This window comes from Leptodactylus fuscus, chromosome 6 (genome assembly GCF_031893055.1).
Source record: "Leptodactylus fuscus isolate aLepFus1 chromosome 6, aLepFus1.hap2, whole genome shotgun sequence".
Taxonomy (NCBI): Eukaryota; Metazoa; Chordata; class Amphibia; order Anura; family Leptodactylidae; genus Leptodactylus; species Leptodactylus fuscus.
The window spans coordinates 20205925-20219188 of record NC_134270.1 but is presented as its reverse complement, the minus strand read 5'-3'; the positions used below and the strand labels follow the sequence as shown (position 1 = coordinate 20219188).

At 42.9% G+C, this 13264-nt stretch overlaps 1 protein-coding gene across 11 annotated transcripts in view; it reads right to left on the bottom strand.

The window, feature by feature from the left end:
- SHISA6 (shisa family member 6) overlaps positions 1 to 12334 on the bottom strand; it is a 171984-nt gene extending 159650 nt beyond the window's left edge. For all 11 annotated transcript variants that reach the window (XM_075279445.1, XM_075279447.1, XM_075279450.1 and 8 more), the window contains exons 1-2: positions 12153 to 12334; positions 10495 to 11420 (exon numbers count right to left, since the gene is read on the bottom strand). In XM_075279445.1, coding sequence (XP_075135546.1) covers positions 10495 to 11054 — 560 coding nt within the window. In that variant the 5' untranslated portion in view covers positions 11055 to 11420; positions 12153 to 12334. The remainder of the gene's footprint in view (positions 1 to 10494; positions 11421 to 12152) is intronic.
- Between the last annotated feature and the right edge of the window lie 930 nt (positions 12335 to 13264).

Sequence of the window (13264 nt, the reverse complement as noted above, 5' to 3'; positions counted from 1 at the left end):
CAATTTCTACAGTTTCAAACGCAAACTAAAGACGCATCTTTTCAGACAAGCCTATCACAATTCCTAATGCACAAAATTGTCTGAACACTGTATAAGCAATGCCGCCCCTGCTACCTCTTGTGTCACCCCCTCTACCTCATAGATTGTAAGCTCTTTTGAGCAGGGCCCTCAGTCCCATTGTGTGAAATGACGTTCTTTGTTATGTATGTCTGTATCTGAACCCTATAAATTGTACAGTGCTGCGGAATATGTTGGCGCTATATAAATAAAATGTATTATTATATTATTATTATGTATATATACAGCACATTATTCAGTATGTATATGACATCATGCAATATATATACATCACATTATATACAGATAACATTATATCCGTCAACGCCTCTACATACATAATATGTTGATACCATCCTTATATAATAGACACATCATATATGAGCATCCCCTTCCCCCTGCTCTCAGTCTATTACATATGTACATGATGGCGAGCCTGCCGTCCAGGGGGGCGAGTGATGTAATACATGGATTATATGACTGTGCACTAGATGGCGATACCTCACACCATGAATCTGACCCTCACTGACATAGATCTGTCATGGCCGGTATACCAAGGACAACACTTCCTGTCACTATGTCACACAGAGACATTCACTTCATCACAACATGTCGCTTCATTTCTTATATTAATTCTGCCTGCCCCAAACAAATAACAGCTGGATTGTGACTGGTTGTCAGAGCTCAAGGACCGTAAGAGTTATCATAGGGCCTAGAGATGGGAAACAGCTCTGTCTATGCCAGGGGGCAAGTGAAGGAGGTTCCCTGGGCGCTGGATGCCAGGGGGCACCAACAAGCCATTGTTACAGAGTCAGGGCGCTGAACTGAACCATTACCCAGGGAAGGAGGGCGTCTAGCCTGTGCCCCTATGACAACACTTCCTGCCTCTTTGTTCTGAACTCTCCTGATTGTTACAGGTACAGAAAGAAGTGCACTATAAGGGCTATTGCTCTCTAGTAATGGCCGTCACGTTGGCTTTAATAACTCATAAATGTTATGTGTAATTGGATCTGTCCTGTGGTGCGTTACATCTCCGGCACATATGAGCGCCACGCCGCCTCTGACCGCACAGTCAAGTCATCCATCCTGACTATACATGAGATTGGAGAGATTAACAAGCCAGCACAAATGTTACTGTCATCGTGACCTTTGTGATAACACGTATCACACCGCTTCATACACCGTGAGGAAGCGCAAGAGGCGGCCATGTGATACCCGCCACATACAAGAGGAGCCCGGGGTACATGAAAGGACCAGCAACACCCCCTGCCCGCCAGATACAAGGGGAGCCCGGGGTACATGAGGGGACCAGCAACACCCCCTGCCCGCCAGATACAAGGAGAACCAGGGCTACATGAGGGGACCAGCAACACCCCCTGCCCGCCGGATACAAGGGGAGCCCGGGGTACATGAGGGGACCAGCAACACCCCCTGCCCACCGGATACAAGGGGAGCCCGGGGTACATGGAGGGACCAGCAACACCCCCTGACAGCCAGATACAAGGGAAGCCCGGGGTACATGGAGGGATCAGCAACACCCCCTGCCCACCGGATACAAGGGGAGCCCGGGGTACATGAGGGGACCAGCAACACCGCCTGCCCGCCAAATACAAGGGGAACCAGGGGTACATGGAGGGACCAGCAACACCCCCTGCCAGCCACATACAAGGGGAGCCAGGGGTACATGAGGGAACCAGGAACACCCCCTGCCAGATACAAGGGGAGCCAGGGGTACATGAGGGAACCAGGAACACCCCCTGCCAGATACAAGGGGAGCCCGGGGTACATGGGGGGACCAGCAACACCCCCTGACAGCCAGATACAAGGGGAGCCCGGGGTACATGAGGGGACCAGCAACACCCCCTGCCCGTCAGATAAAAGGGGAGCCAGGTGTACATGAGGGGACCAGCAACACCCCCTGCCCGCCAGATACAAGGGGAGCCCGGGGTACATGAGGGGACCAGCAACACCCCCTGCCTGCCAGGTGATAGATATGAGATAGATAGATAGATAGATAGATAGATAGATAGATAGGAGATAGATAGATAGATAGATAGATAGATAGATAGGAGATAGATAGATAGATAGATAGATAGATAGATAGATAGATAGGAGATAGATAGATAGATAGATAGATAGATAGGAGATAGATAGATAGATAGATAGATAGATAGGAGATAGATAGATAGATAGATAGGAGATAGATAGATAGATAGATAGATAGATAGATAGATAGGAGATAGATAGATAGATAGATAGATAGATAGATAGATAGGAGATAGATAGATAGATAGATAGATAGATAGATAGATAGGAGATAGATAGATAGATAGATAGATAGATAGATAGATAGATAGGAGATAGATAGATAGATAGATAGATAGATAGGAGATAGATAGATAGATAGATAGATAGGAGATAGATAGATAGATAGATAGATAGATAGGAGATAGATAGATAGATAGATAGATAGATAGATAGATAGATAGATAGATAGGAGATAGATAGATAGATAGGAGATAGATAGATAGATAGATAGATAGATAGATAGATAGATAGATCTTTCCTTGCACATTCCCCTCCTCAGACTACTAATAGCAGCATGTGTCTTCCTGTACAGCACAATACAGATATCTCGGAGATGTGGCGGTACTTGCTGGAGGTGCTGTAGACACCAGGAGGGGAGAGCTGGAGTCAGGCTTTGGTTGAATAATGTTCTTCCAAGAGCTGCAGCGGTGAACGTACAAAAAATGAATAAGAAGATTTTTTTCACCCCTAAGGCAGATCAGGAACATTAACCTCTAGTGCTGAACAGTTGGTTGTATGAAAACATACATTACATATCTGGATCTAAGAAGATGGTGTGATTTTGGGATGGAGCTGATGAAATCCTCAATCTGTTTCGTACGAGGAGCAGATTTCTTTCCATCCTGTGTGGTGTTTATTAAGTAGTAAAAAATTACAGTGATTATAGCGTGCAATTATATGGAAATGGATGGATGGATGGATGGATGGATGGATGGATAGATAGATAGATAGATAGATAGGAGATAGATAGATAGATAGGAAATAGATAGATAGATAGATAGATAGATAGATAGTTAGATAGATGATAGATAGATAGATAGATAGATAGATAGATAGGAGATAGATAGATAGATAGATAGATAGATAGATAGATGATAGATAGATAGATGATAGATAGATAGATAGATAGATAGATAGATAGATAGATAGAGTGTTGGCCAAAAGTATTGGCCCCCCTGCAATTCTGTCAGATAATACTCGTGTCTTCCAGATAATGATCACAAGCACAAACTCTTTGGTAATATCTTCATTTATTTTGCTTGCGATGAAAAAACACAAAAGAGAATGAAAAAAAAGTCAAATCATTGATCATTTTACACAAAACTCCAAAAATGGTGCGGACAGAAGTATTGGCCCCCTCAGCCTAATACTTGGTAGCACAACCTTTAGACACAATAACTGCGCACAACCGCTTCCGGTAACCAGCAATGAGTTTCTTACAAGGCTCTGCTGGAATCTTAGACCATTCTTCTTTGGCAAACTGCTCCAGGTCCCCCCTGAGATGTGAAGGGGGCCTTCTCCAAACTGCCACCAAGAGATCTCTCCCCCTTCCCCACAGGTGTTCTATGGGATTCAGGGCTGGACTCATTGCTGCCACTTTACAAGTCTCCAGGGCTTTCTCTCACCACCATTTTCTAGTGCTGACCTGAAGTGTGTTTTGGGTCATTGTCCTGCTGGAAGAGCCCTGACCTCTGAGGGAGACCCAGCTTTCTCACACTGGGCCCTACATTATGCTGCACAATGTGTTGGTCGTCTTCAGACTTCATAATGCCGTGCACACGGTCAAGCAGTCCAGTGCCAGAGGCAGCAAAGCAACCCCAAAACATCAGGGACCTCCGCCATGTCTGACTGTAGGGGGCGTCTTCTTTTCTTTGAAGGCCTCTTTTTTTCCCTGTAAACTCTATGTTGATGCCTTTTCCTACTTTTGTCTCATCTGACCAGAGAACATTCTTCCAAAACGATTTTGGCTTTCTCAGGTAAGTTTTGGCAAACTCCAGCCTGGCTTATGTCTCTGGGTAAGAAGTGGGGTCTTCCTGGGTCTCCTACCATACAGTCCCTTCTCATTCAGACGCTGACGGATAGTACGGGGTGACACTGTTGTACCCTCGGACTGCAGGGCAGCTTGAACTTGTTTGGATGTTAGTCGAGGTTCTTTATCCACCATCCGCACAATCTTGCGTTGAAATCTCTTGTCAGTTTTTCTTTTCTGTCCACATCTAGGGAGGTTAGCCACAGTGCCATGGGCTTTACACTTCTTGATGACACTGCGCACGGTAGACACAGGAACATTCAGGTCTTTGGAGATGGACTTGTAGCCTTGAGATTGCTCATGCTTCCTCACAATTTTGCTTCTCAAGTCCTCAGACAATTCTTTGGTCTTCTTTCTTTTCTCCATGCTCAATGTGCTCACACAAGGACACAGGACAGAGGTGGAGTCAACTTTAATCCATTTCAACTGGCTGCAAGTGTGATTTAGTTATTGCCACCACCTGTTAGGTGCCTCAGGTAAGTAACAGGTGCTGTTAATTACACAAATTAGAGAAGCATCACATGATTTTTCAAACAGTGCCAATACTTTTGTCCACCCCTTTTTTATGTTTGGTGTGGAATTATATCCAATTTGGCTTTTTGACAATTCTTTTTGTGGTTTTCCATTGAAGACAAATTAAATGAAGATAATAATACCAAAGAATTTGTAATTGCAATCATTTTCTGGAAGAAAATGAGTATTATCTGACAGAATTGCAGGGGTGTCAATACTTTTGGCCAACACTGTAGATAGATAGATAGATACATAGATAGATAGATAGATAGATAGATAGATAGATAGGAGATAGATAGACCAATAAACTGATAGACACTGTAATGTTCATTGCATGGGAGTCTGTTATATATTGCACATAATAGCATATGCTGCCATCTCACATGATATAATATGATGTCATGTGGCCTCATCTGCCGTCATAGCGGGGTACCTTATTAGGAGAGACCAGGGAAAAAGATGTAGGATGGCACTGCTGGATGTACAGATGAAAATCCCAATAAATTGAAGGTAAATATGAGGAATATACCCTTATATATAGAGAGCTGTGGGGGTGCTCAGCGACCAAAAAAAGGCAGTTAGGCAAATAGAGCAAATGTAGAAAAAATGAGGAAGGGCACTCACCCACATCCACGCTCGTCTTCATAAAATACTTCTTTTATTAAGGTAACATAGTTCTTTAAAAACAAGAAGTGCAGGGAGGGAATAGAGCATATATAGGCAAGTAGGCAGTACTTGCCTATATATGCTCTATTCCCTCCCTGCACTTCTTGTTTTTAAAGAAATATGTTACCTTAATAAAAGAAGGTTTTTATGAAGACGAGCGTGGATGTGGGTGAGTGCCCTTCCTCATTTTTTCTACATTTGCCTTATTAGGAGAGATCTTCTGTAGGATCCTCTATTGGTATACTGTACCAGACTTGACCCAAATGCAAATCTACACAGGTTTCATAAAAAAAAGCTCAACCATTGGGTAATGAACTGTTCCAGAACTTTCTAATGACCTTAGGGAATATTCATTAAGACCGGAGTTTTAACTCATTTTCAATGTTTCTACCCGTGAAGACCCCGCTCCACATCGTCCAACCTCAACCACACCCCTCCTACACCCCACCCACCCATTCTCTTAGAAAGAAGTGTGAATGGCAAAGAAACATCCCCGTCAGCCCCTGATTGGCCGAGTGAGTATTGCCAGCCATTTCCTGTTGTGAGATGACAGCTGCAGGAAGTGGAGTAAACCGGGAGACTGGAGGTGAGTATAAGCACTTTTGTTTTGGGGGGCTTTCCGTCATTTGCAGTCCCTTCCATGAGCAGTATTTTTTATACAACTGAAAAATTCCATTAAGCTTTGTTTATAAGAAACTAGATGATCCCTTTAAGACCCCTAGTGATGTAGCAGAGCTAGGTTTAGGACAGCTAGAGGTTCCCTGTGCAGCCCCGTAGTACTGACAAAGCTCAGTAGATGGATGACGTAGAAGTATCTATCTATCTATCTATCTATCTATCTATCTATCTATCTATCTAATATATCTATTTAATATCTATAATCTATCTAGTAAAAGGAGGATTCACAGCAACATGTGTGAAATTAAACCTAAAAATGGGGGGTGGGGGGCTTGAGCTCCGGGCCCAGGCGATACTTACCAATAAGTAGTCAAAGGAATGGCAGCGCTCCAAGATTTAAGTGTGAAGATGGAGATATTTATTCCACACGCCGTACAGAAAAAGATCCGCAGTAACTCACACCTGGAGTTTGGAATACTTCCCATTCTTTGGATCATCTATATATTTTTCTCTCTTTCTCTAATATCTATCTGTCTATCTATCTAGAATAGTCCAAAGCAGCAGAGTACTAAGAGCAAAACTGGGTGCAAATCCTCAGGAAGATGGCGGCCTCCAAACCACAGACAAAAAGGTAAAAGTGGCAGCTCTCCAATAGATCCGATATCTAGGGTGTCTATATTCTAAGGCTTGGGATAAAGACACAATAGACACTGGATCTATTGGAGAGTTGCCATTTTTTTTTATCTATCTATCTATCTATCTATCTATCTATCTATCTATCTATCTCCTATCTATCTATCTATCTCCTATCTATCTGATTCCTCTCTATCCTACATATCTATCTGTCTGTCTATCCACCTATGTCCATCAAATTTAACCAAGATGAGAAAGGACGGGACTGAAAAAAAAAATGAAATAAATTTCTATAAACATAAATGCTGTTTTGCTATTCATCTATCCATCCATATATATATAATGCATCTATTATCTACTCAATGGTATCTGTGTAATATCTATCCATCCATTTGTAATCTATCAATCCAGTCTCTTTATTTATTTTCTATCCTTCATTCTATCTCCTATCTATCTATCTATCTATCTATCTATCTATCTAGCTATCTATCTCCTATCTATCTATCTATCTATCTATCTATCTATCTCCTATCTATCTATCTATCTATCTATCTACCTACCTATCTATCCATCTATCTTCTATCTAGCCATCCATCCATCCAGTCATCTATCTATCTATCTATCTATCTATCTATCTATCTATCTATCTATCTACCTATCTATCTATCTATCTATCTATCTATCTATCTATCTATCTATCTACCTACCTATCCATCTATCTTCTATCTAGCCATCCATCCATCTATCTATCTACCTATACATCTATCTATCTATCTATCTATCTATCTATCTATCCATCTATCTCCTATGTACCTACCTATACATCTATCTATCTACCTACCTATCCATCTTTCTTCTATCTAGCCATCCATCCATCCATCCATCCAGTCATCTATCTACCTACCTACCTACCTACCTATACATCTATCTATCTATCTATCTATCTATCTATCTATCTATCTATCTATCTATCTATCTATCTCTCTCTCTCTCTCTCTCTCTCTCTCTATCTATCTATCTATCTATCTATCTATCTATCTATCTCCTATCTATCTATCTATCTATCTATCTATCTATCTATCTATTTCCTATCTATCCATCTATCCGTCTACCTAGCTATTCATCTATCCATTCATCTCTCCATCTCCTGTCTCCTGTAGACGTTGTACATATGGTATAGTATTTGCAGGTAGCTATGGTGGCTGTATAGAGAAGCCTGTCACTTACTGCTAATAATGTCCTTTCTACTAATCAATATCTGTGTATTATTATTATTATTATCCTTACGCTTGGGTATAACTAATCACCCGCCATGTCTTACAGGTCTACAAGGTGTTCAATGGTTGGCTCCTTCCTTACCACCAATATGGCTGCCGTGGGGTTGTCACTCAGCTTGCCTACAACCCGGCAGAAGCCTGTAAAACTTGGTGACAACCTAGGCCAGAGATATAGCAGTGGCCATTTTGGTTGTCAGTGCCCCTGCTTGGGTATGGGAGAAGATTTTCACATTTTTAAAAAATTTATACTCAGATTACATTAAAGGAAGTAAAATGATAGGAGAGATGGTTATGTAACGTGATGCTGCTTCTGATTGGCTGGCAATGACCTCATGTTCTCTCCCAGGATAGATATAGCAATTCCAAATATCTAGACGTTTCTATGTTATCTTGAGGGCGATGAATGATCTCATTGTAACTTCCCAGCATTGACTTAACTGATCAAGTCCAGGCTGATGGATACGGATCTGTTCTGTCTGATCTTCCTGGTTCATAAATAGAATTCCAGAACTACAGTAATGACTGACACAGTGCAGTAGGTGCATAACAAAGCCAATTTGAGTTTGTAGAAAGCAGGTGACAACCTTTATGAGCATCGACCTGCCTTATATGACTGGTTGTCATCCCATTATCTATGCAGGTGACCATGTTAACCCCGATGTGGAAGAATACAGCAAACCTTAATGCAACATAGCTCACCACAAAATGTTTTGGATGCAATTAAAGCTCAACCCTATCCATTTACATGGAGCCTAGCTGCAATACCATTCATAACCTGTGGACAGGGGTGGTGCTATTTCTGAAAGAAGGTAGCCATGGTTTTCTAATCTTGGTCAACCCCTAGAAGAATCTGTCTAATGGGAATCCATGATTATATTTCTCTATAGTCAATGACAATGATTATAGATGAGGGAATGGTGGTGGTGGTGGTGGTGGTGGTGGGGTAATCATGGTTGTTGAGTTGTCCCAAGTCATAGAAGATGACACAATTGGAGAGAACCTCCAGACCTTCAGCATCGATATGGTCTACTCTATTGGGGTTTTTATCCCCAAGTATCCCCAAGGTTATATTCATACAATGACTGTACAACATGACCACCCTTGGAAGAATGACGTGTCCCCCGTGGGGTACGTATAGGGTATATACCATACCTACCAACAGTATCATGCAAATCATGTGTGTCTGTAATGGAATGGGTAGTTAAGGCCCTACATACATAACCGAAAAGTCAACCAAACCTGACGATCATAGAAAAACCAACCATCTTATGTATATGGGACCTCCGACTAAAGACTAAAGACGTGGCATGTTGAGTCTCACTATGCACCTCCAATAAGGTTAGTATTACCATGCACCCCCAATCCTCTCCGTATACCACCACCAAAGCCATCTGGCATTGGATTGCTCTCCAGTCACCCTTGAATATACATACAGTATATGGGGTGCGGAAGGGTTAGCTGTTGGCCGAGCAAGCCAACCTTATCGGAGGTGCAGGAACCTTCCCTCTCTCTGACCATGGGCAGATGGGTTCTTCACCATTTTTGTTGGAATCAAAGAGTCTACAGATTCTTTTAGACAAGATATTTTGGATGGACTTTGACTCTTGTTACTCTTGACCTTCAAGACAGCTTGTAGACCTATAAGCCATTATCGTTGCCCTTGTAGTCAGGTCAATGTGCATTTCCTCATTCCCACGATAACTTTTTAATAAGAAACCAACCCAGATTCAGTATAAACCCAAGAATCTGACACTTGATGGACCAACATCTTAAACACAATGTGCTGATGTGACAACCCCCTGTAGAGAGATCCACATCTTGATGTACCTTACGGGGTGTTGATAATGACATCCTCTGTTCTTAAACCCGTTAAATATGCAACAGCCATTTATTTTCTGTACAACAACCGGCTGTCACTTCAGGTTTGAGGAAGGATTAATGGATTGGAAGAGTCACAGGACCCATGTGTCTCATTAATGGGCATTCGGGGGCCGCGGATCCCAAATGTACTGTTATATAATGCCAACAAACTGAAAGGAAATCTAATAAATGTGTTATTTCTCCGGTTATTCCTGACAACTCTACATGGACATCTCACCATTCCATGACAAGTTTCTCCTGACAGACACTCCCGGTGCTCGATCATCTAAATACTAAAGTAATGATCGAAAGTAATAAAAAAAACATTCTTGACCAAATAAGTCAACCACCAGGGCAGAAGATGTATGCCACGTTCTATTCTTTACAAGAAGATCCAGCGCATCGGTATAGACAACTCGGAAAAGATAGAATCTTCCATCAAAAAGCTCGAACAAAACATGGACCCAAACAGAAGACGGGATGTTCTCAAGAAACGCAATTCGTATGGTCAACAGGAGACAAAACCGAATTGATACCACTTAGTAATACCATGAGAAATGTTCATAAGAAGATTGAGGTGACTATGGAATAGTTACGAAATTTGGAAATTTTTTGCCATCACTGAATTCTCATATCGAATGGACAGGACAAAGTGTCTATGTACAAGGGTTTAGTACTAAGTAGTGTAGTATTTTTTAGTTTTTGTATGCTTATTGTGCCCCTACATGTGGCCAAGACATCGGTTCGCCTTACCTGTGAATGTTCATTTCCCGAGGAGGTCGTCTTGCTTTGTCGTAAGCCACTTTGGCAAATACCCCAACGATAAATATGAAGGTGATGACCCCACAGGTTATGTATACAGTGGTGTTGGTTTTGTCATTGAGTGGGTCATAGGCATCAACTTCCACCATAACATCATTGGGTTTGGTGGTTACAACCCAAATCAACTTCTTACACTGGATTTGGTCCAGTCTTTTGCTCCGTTGTTCACAGCAATATCGTAAAGAACAAGTCCCACAACAGTAGGGATGAGTGGTGTGGTTACAGTCAAATTCTTTGTCCCATTGACCACTGACATCATAATAGCCCAAGCACTTCTCGTAAGGTAGTGCAACCGGGTTCTTCACCTTCCTTGTGGTGACAGGAATGGGCACAGCTGTGGCATTAAGGTCCTTCCCTTTGGGAGGGTTGGCAGGTTTTTTAGATGGACCTTGGTTCTTGTTACCTTTAGCTTTTGCTGCGGCTTCACAATGATAAAGAAGACCAAGTGGATCTAAGTAGACCACAAGAAGTAGCACGTGTTGCCACCTCATGATCAACCAGTGACCAGCCTTGAACCTTAACAATAAGGTGAGGCAGAATTTTTTTTGCTGGTTGCCGAGTCAATATATGGCCAAATGTAAGGTGAAGGCTTGAATTATCGTCCTACAAGTAGCATCCTCTCCAATCTGACATTGTCCATGGGCTCATTTCTTTCTCCGTCATCGAGATATTCCACTGGTGGTAACACTGGAAGACTTGGAAGCCACACAACTTATCCCAGATCGAAGGCTGCTCAAATGTTCAACATGTAGATGGGCTTCCGGATACATCCCAATGAGAGCCGTGCCAAGGAATGATAGACGTTGACCGTATGCATGTCAAGTGACGCTTTAGCCCATCATGTATGGAGGCAGCTCCTGGATATGGGGAATAGAAAATACAACGAAATCTCAGTAACAATAAATGCTCCCTACCCCTCCTTATGGTAATGTGTGCACAAGCATCAGAAAACCCACCGCCCCACGGGGGCTAGATCCACAAAGTAGATAGTGTCTCATTGCATGTATAATGCACGTTACCAGCTCAAAGACGGAGAAGAAGGCAAAAAACGAGACATAATATTGATTTTCAAAGCTTCCCTTTCCTCCTTAAAAAAAAGTCTGGGTGAGAGGATTCTGGATGGTGGAGCTTTAGGATCCCATGAGGAAGCCTTCAGCATCAAACGGCTCCGATTGCAGACACATCAAGGAAAGCTTGGGAAGGAGCTTCTGTACATCCAGTGCCAGCCTAAGTGGTCTAAGTCCCAGATCACTTATCTTAACACTCTGACAACCCGTCAATAAGGCAATATCTGGAAACGTGACTCTAGGAAGCATTACCCCCCCCCCCCACCCCCCTTCCAGATATCTCAGCCCAGCCAAGATTCTTACATCATGAGAGTTTTAAATCATATAACCTTACCCCGCACCCCTCCCCGGTGCCCAGATACATCTGCCATGGAAAAAAAAATCTATCCTTCTTTAATCCCAATACATAAAAATCTACAAATTGTGGTGCAAACCTCGGGTTCTTATCTACTGCCTTTGGTGAAGAGCATGGTCTGCAGACCCCATGTATGATCCTACAGCCGAGGGGCCGCCGGTACTCACCCTGATCTCTCACTGCAGATGTTAAAAGCTGTTCTTCAATGAATAGGAGAAGCTGCCGCCTGCACTAGTAAAACAAGAGGAGGAGATGTTCTCGGTGAAGTCCGCCCACAGTGGTTTTATCCCTGCATCAATTGATACAGGCGTCACCATTTCACTAGTTAAGGAACATGTTTACCCCAGGGTGAGGGGTCCTGTGTAGTGGGGTGTTGGGGGTGGTGGTGGTGGAGGGCGCTGGGAGCTGCAGACCGGTGGGATGTCAAGGGCCGGCTGAGGAGGTCACGTCCAGTCTTTTGTAAGGAAGAACACGTTCTTGTGGGTGATAGAAGGAGGTATGGAAATCAATGGGATTATCCTAGAGATGACAGCAGCGGGGATCACAGATGTATGGGGGATAGTCATGGCTCCCTTCCAGAGTGTTCATAGGAGCAGCTGAGCACTCCCCCCCCCCCCCCCCTCGCTTCATGTACAAGAATCCAGGCTTTTATTTGTCACTCGGTGGGAATTCTCCTGCATCCGGATCTTATGGGACCCTCTACATGAACGCAGGGGCCCCTTCCTCAGAATACATCCTATAACATAGATACTGAAGAAGAGTCTAGAAGGAAGATAAACTCCTTGCACAAAGAGCTTGCAGTCTAGTCAGTAGTAATGATGCGATCGTACTTGTCTGGACTTTTTTTATGGCATAGGGTTAACAGGGCACCGCTAGGGTGCAGAGCTGGCACTCATTAACCCCTTATTCTCTGCTAGCTCTTCATTCCCTTCACACTGTGACTTAGTGTCTGGAGTGCTCGGGGACAGATTGTTAAAGTAGGAGGCAAAGGGTTAAGGAGGACGGGGATTAAGGTAGCCGAGAATAATAGAGAAGAGGCTGCAAGTGGCCAATGGCTCCCGGGGGAGAGTAACACTATAATATACAAAATCTTACATGGACTGTGCATTATAAGAATGCTGAACAAACATCCATTCATATATACACACACATGTACTGTACATACACATATACATACATGCACTGTGCATACATATATATACACATACACACATATAGACACATACATGCATATACATATTCACACGTATATACATACACACACATGCATGTACTGTAC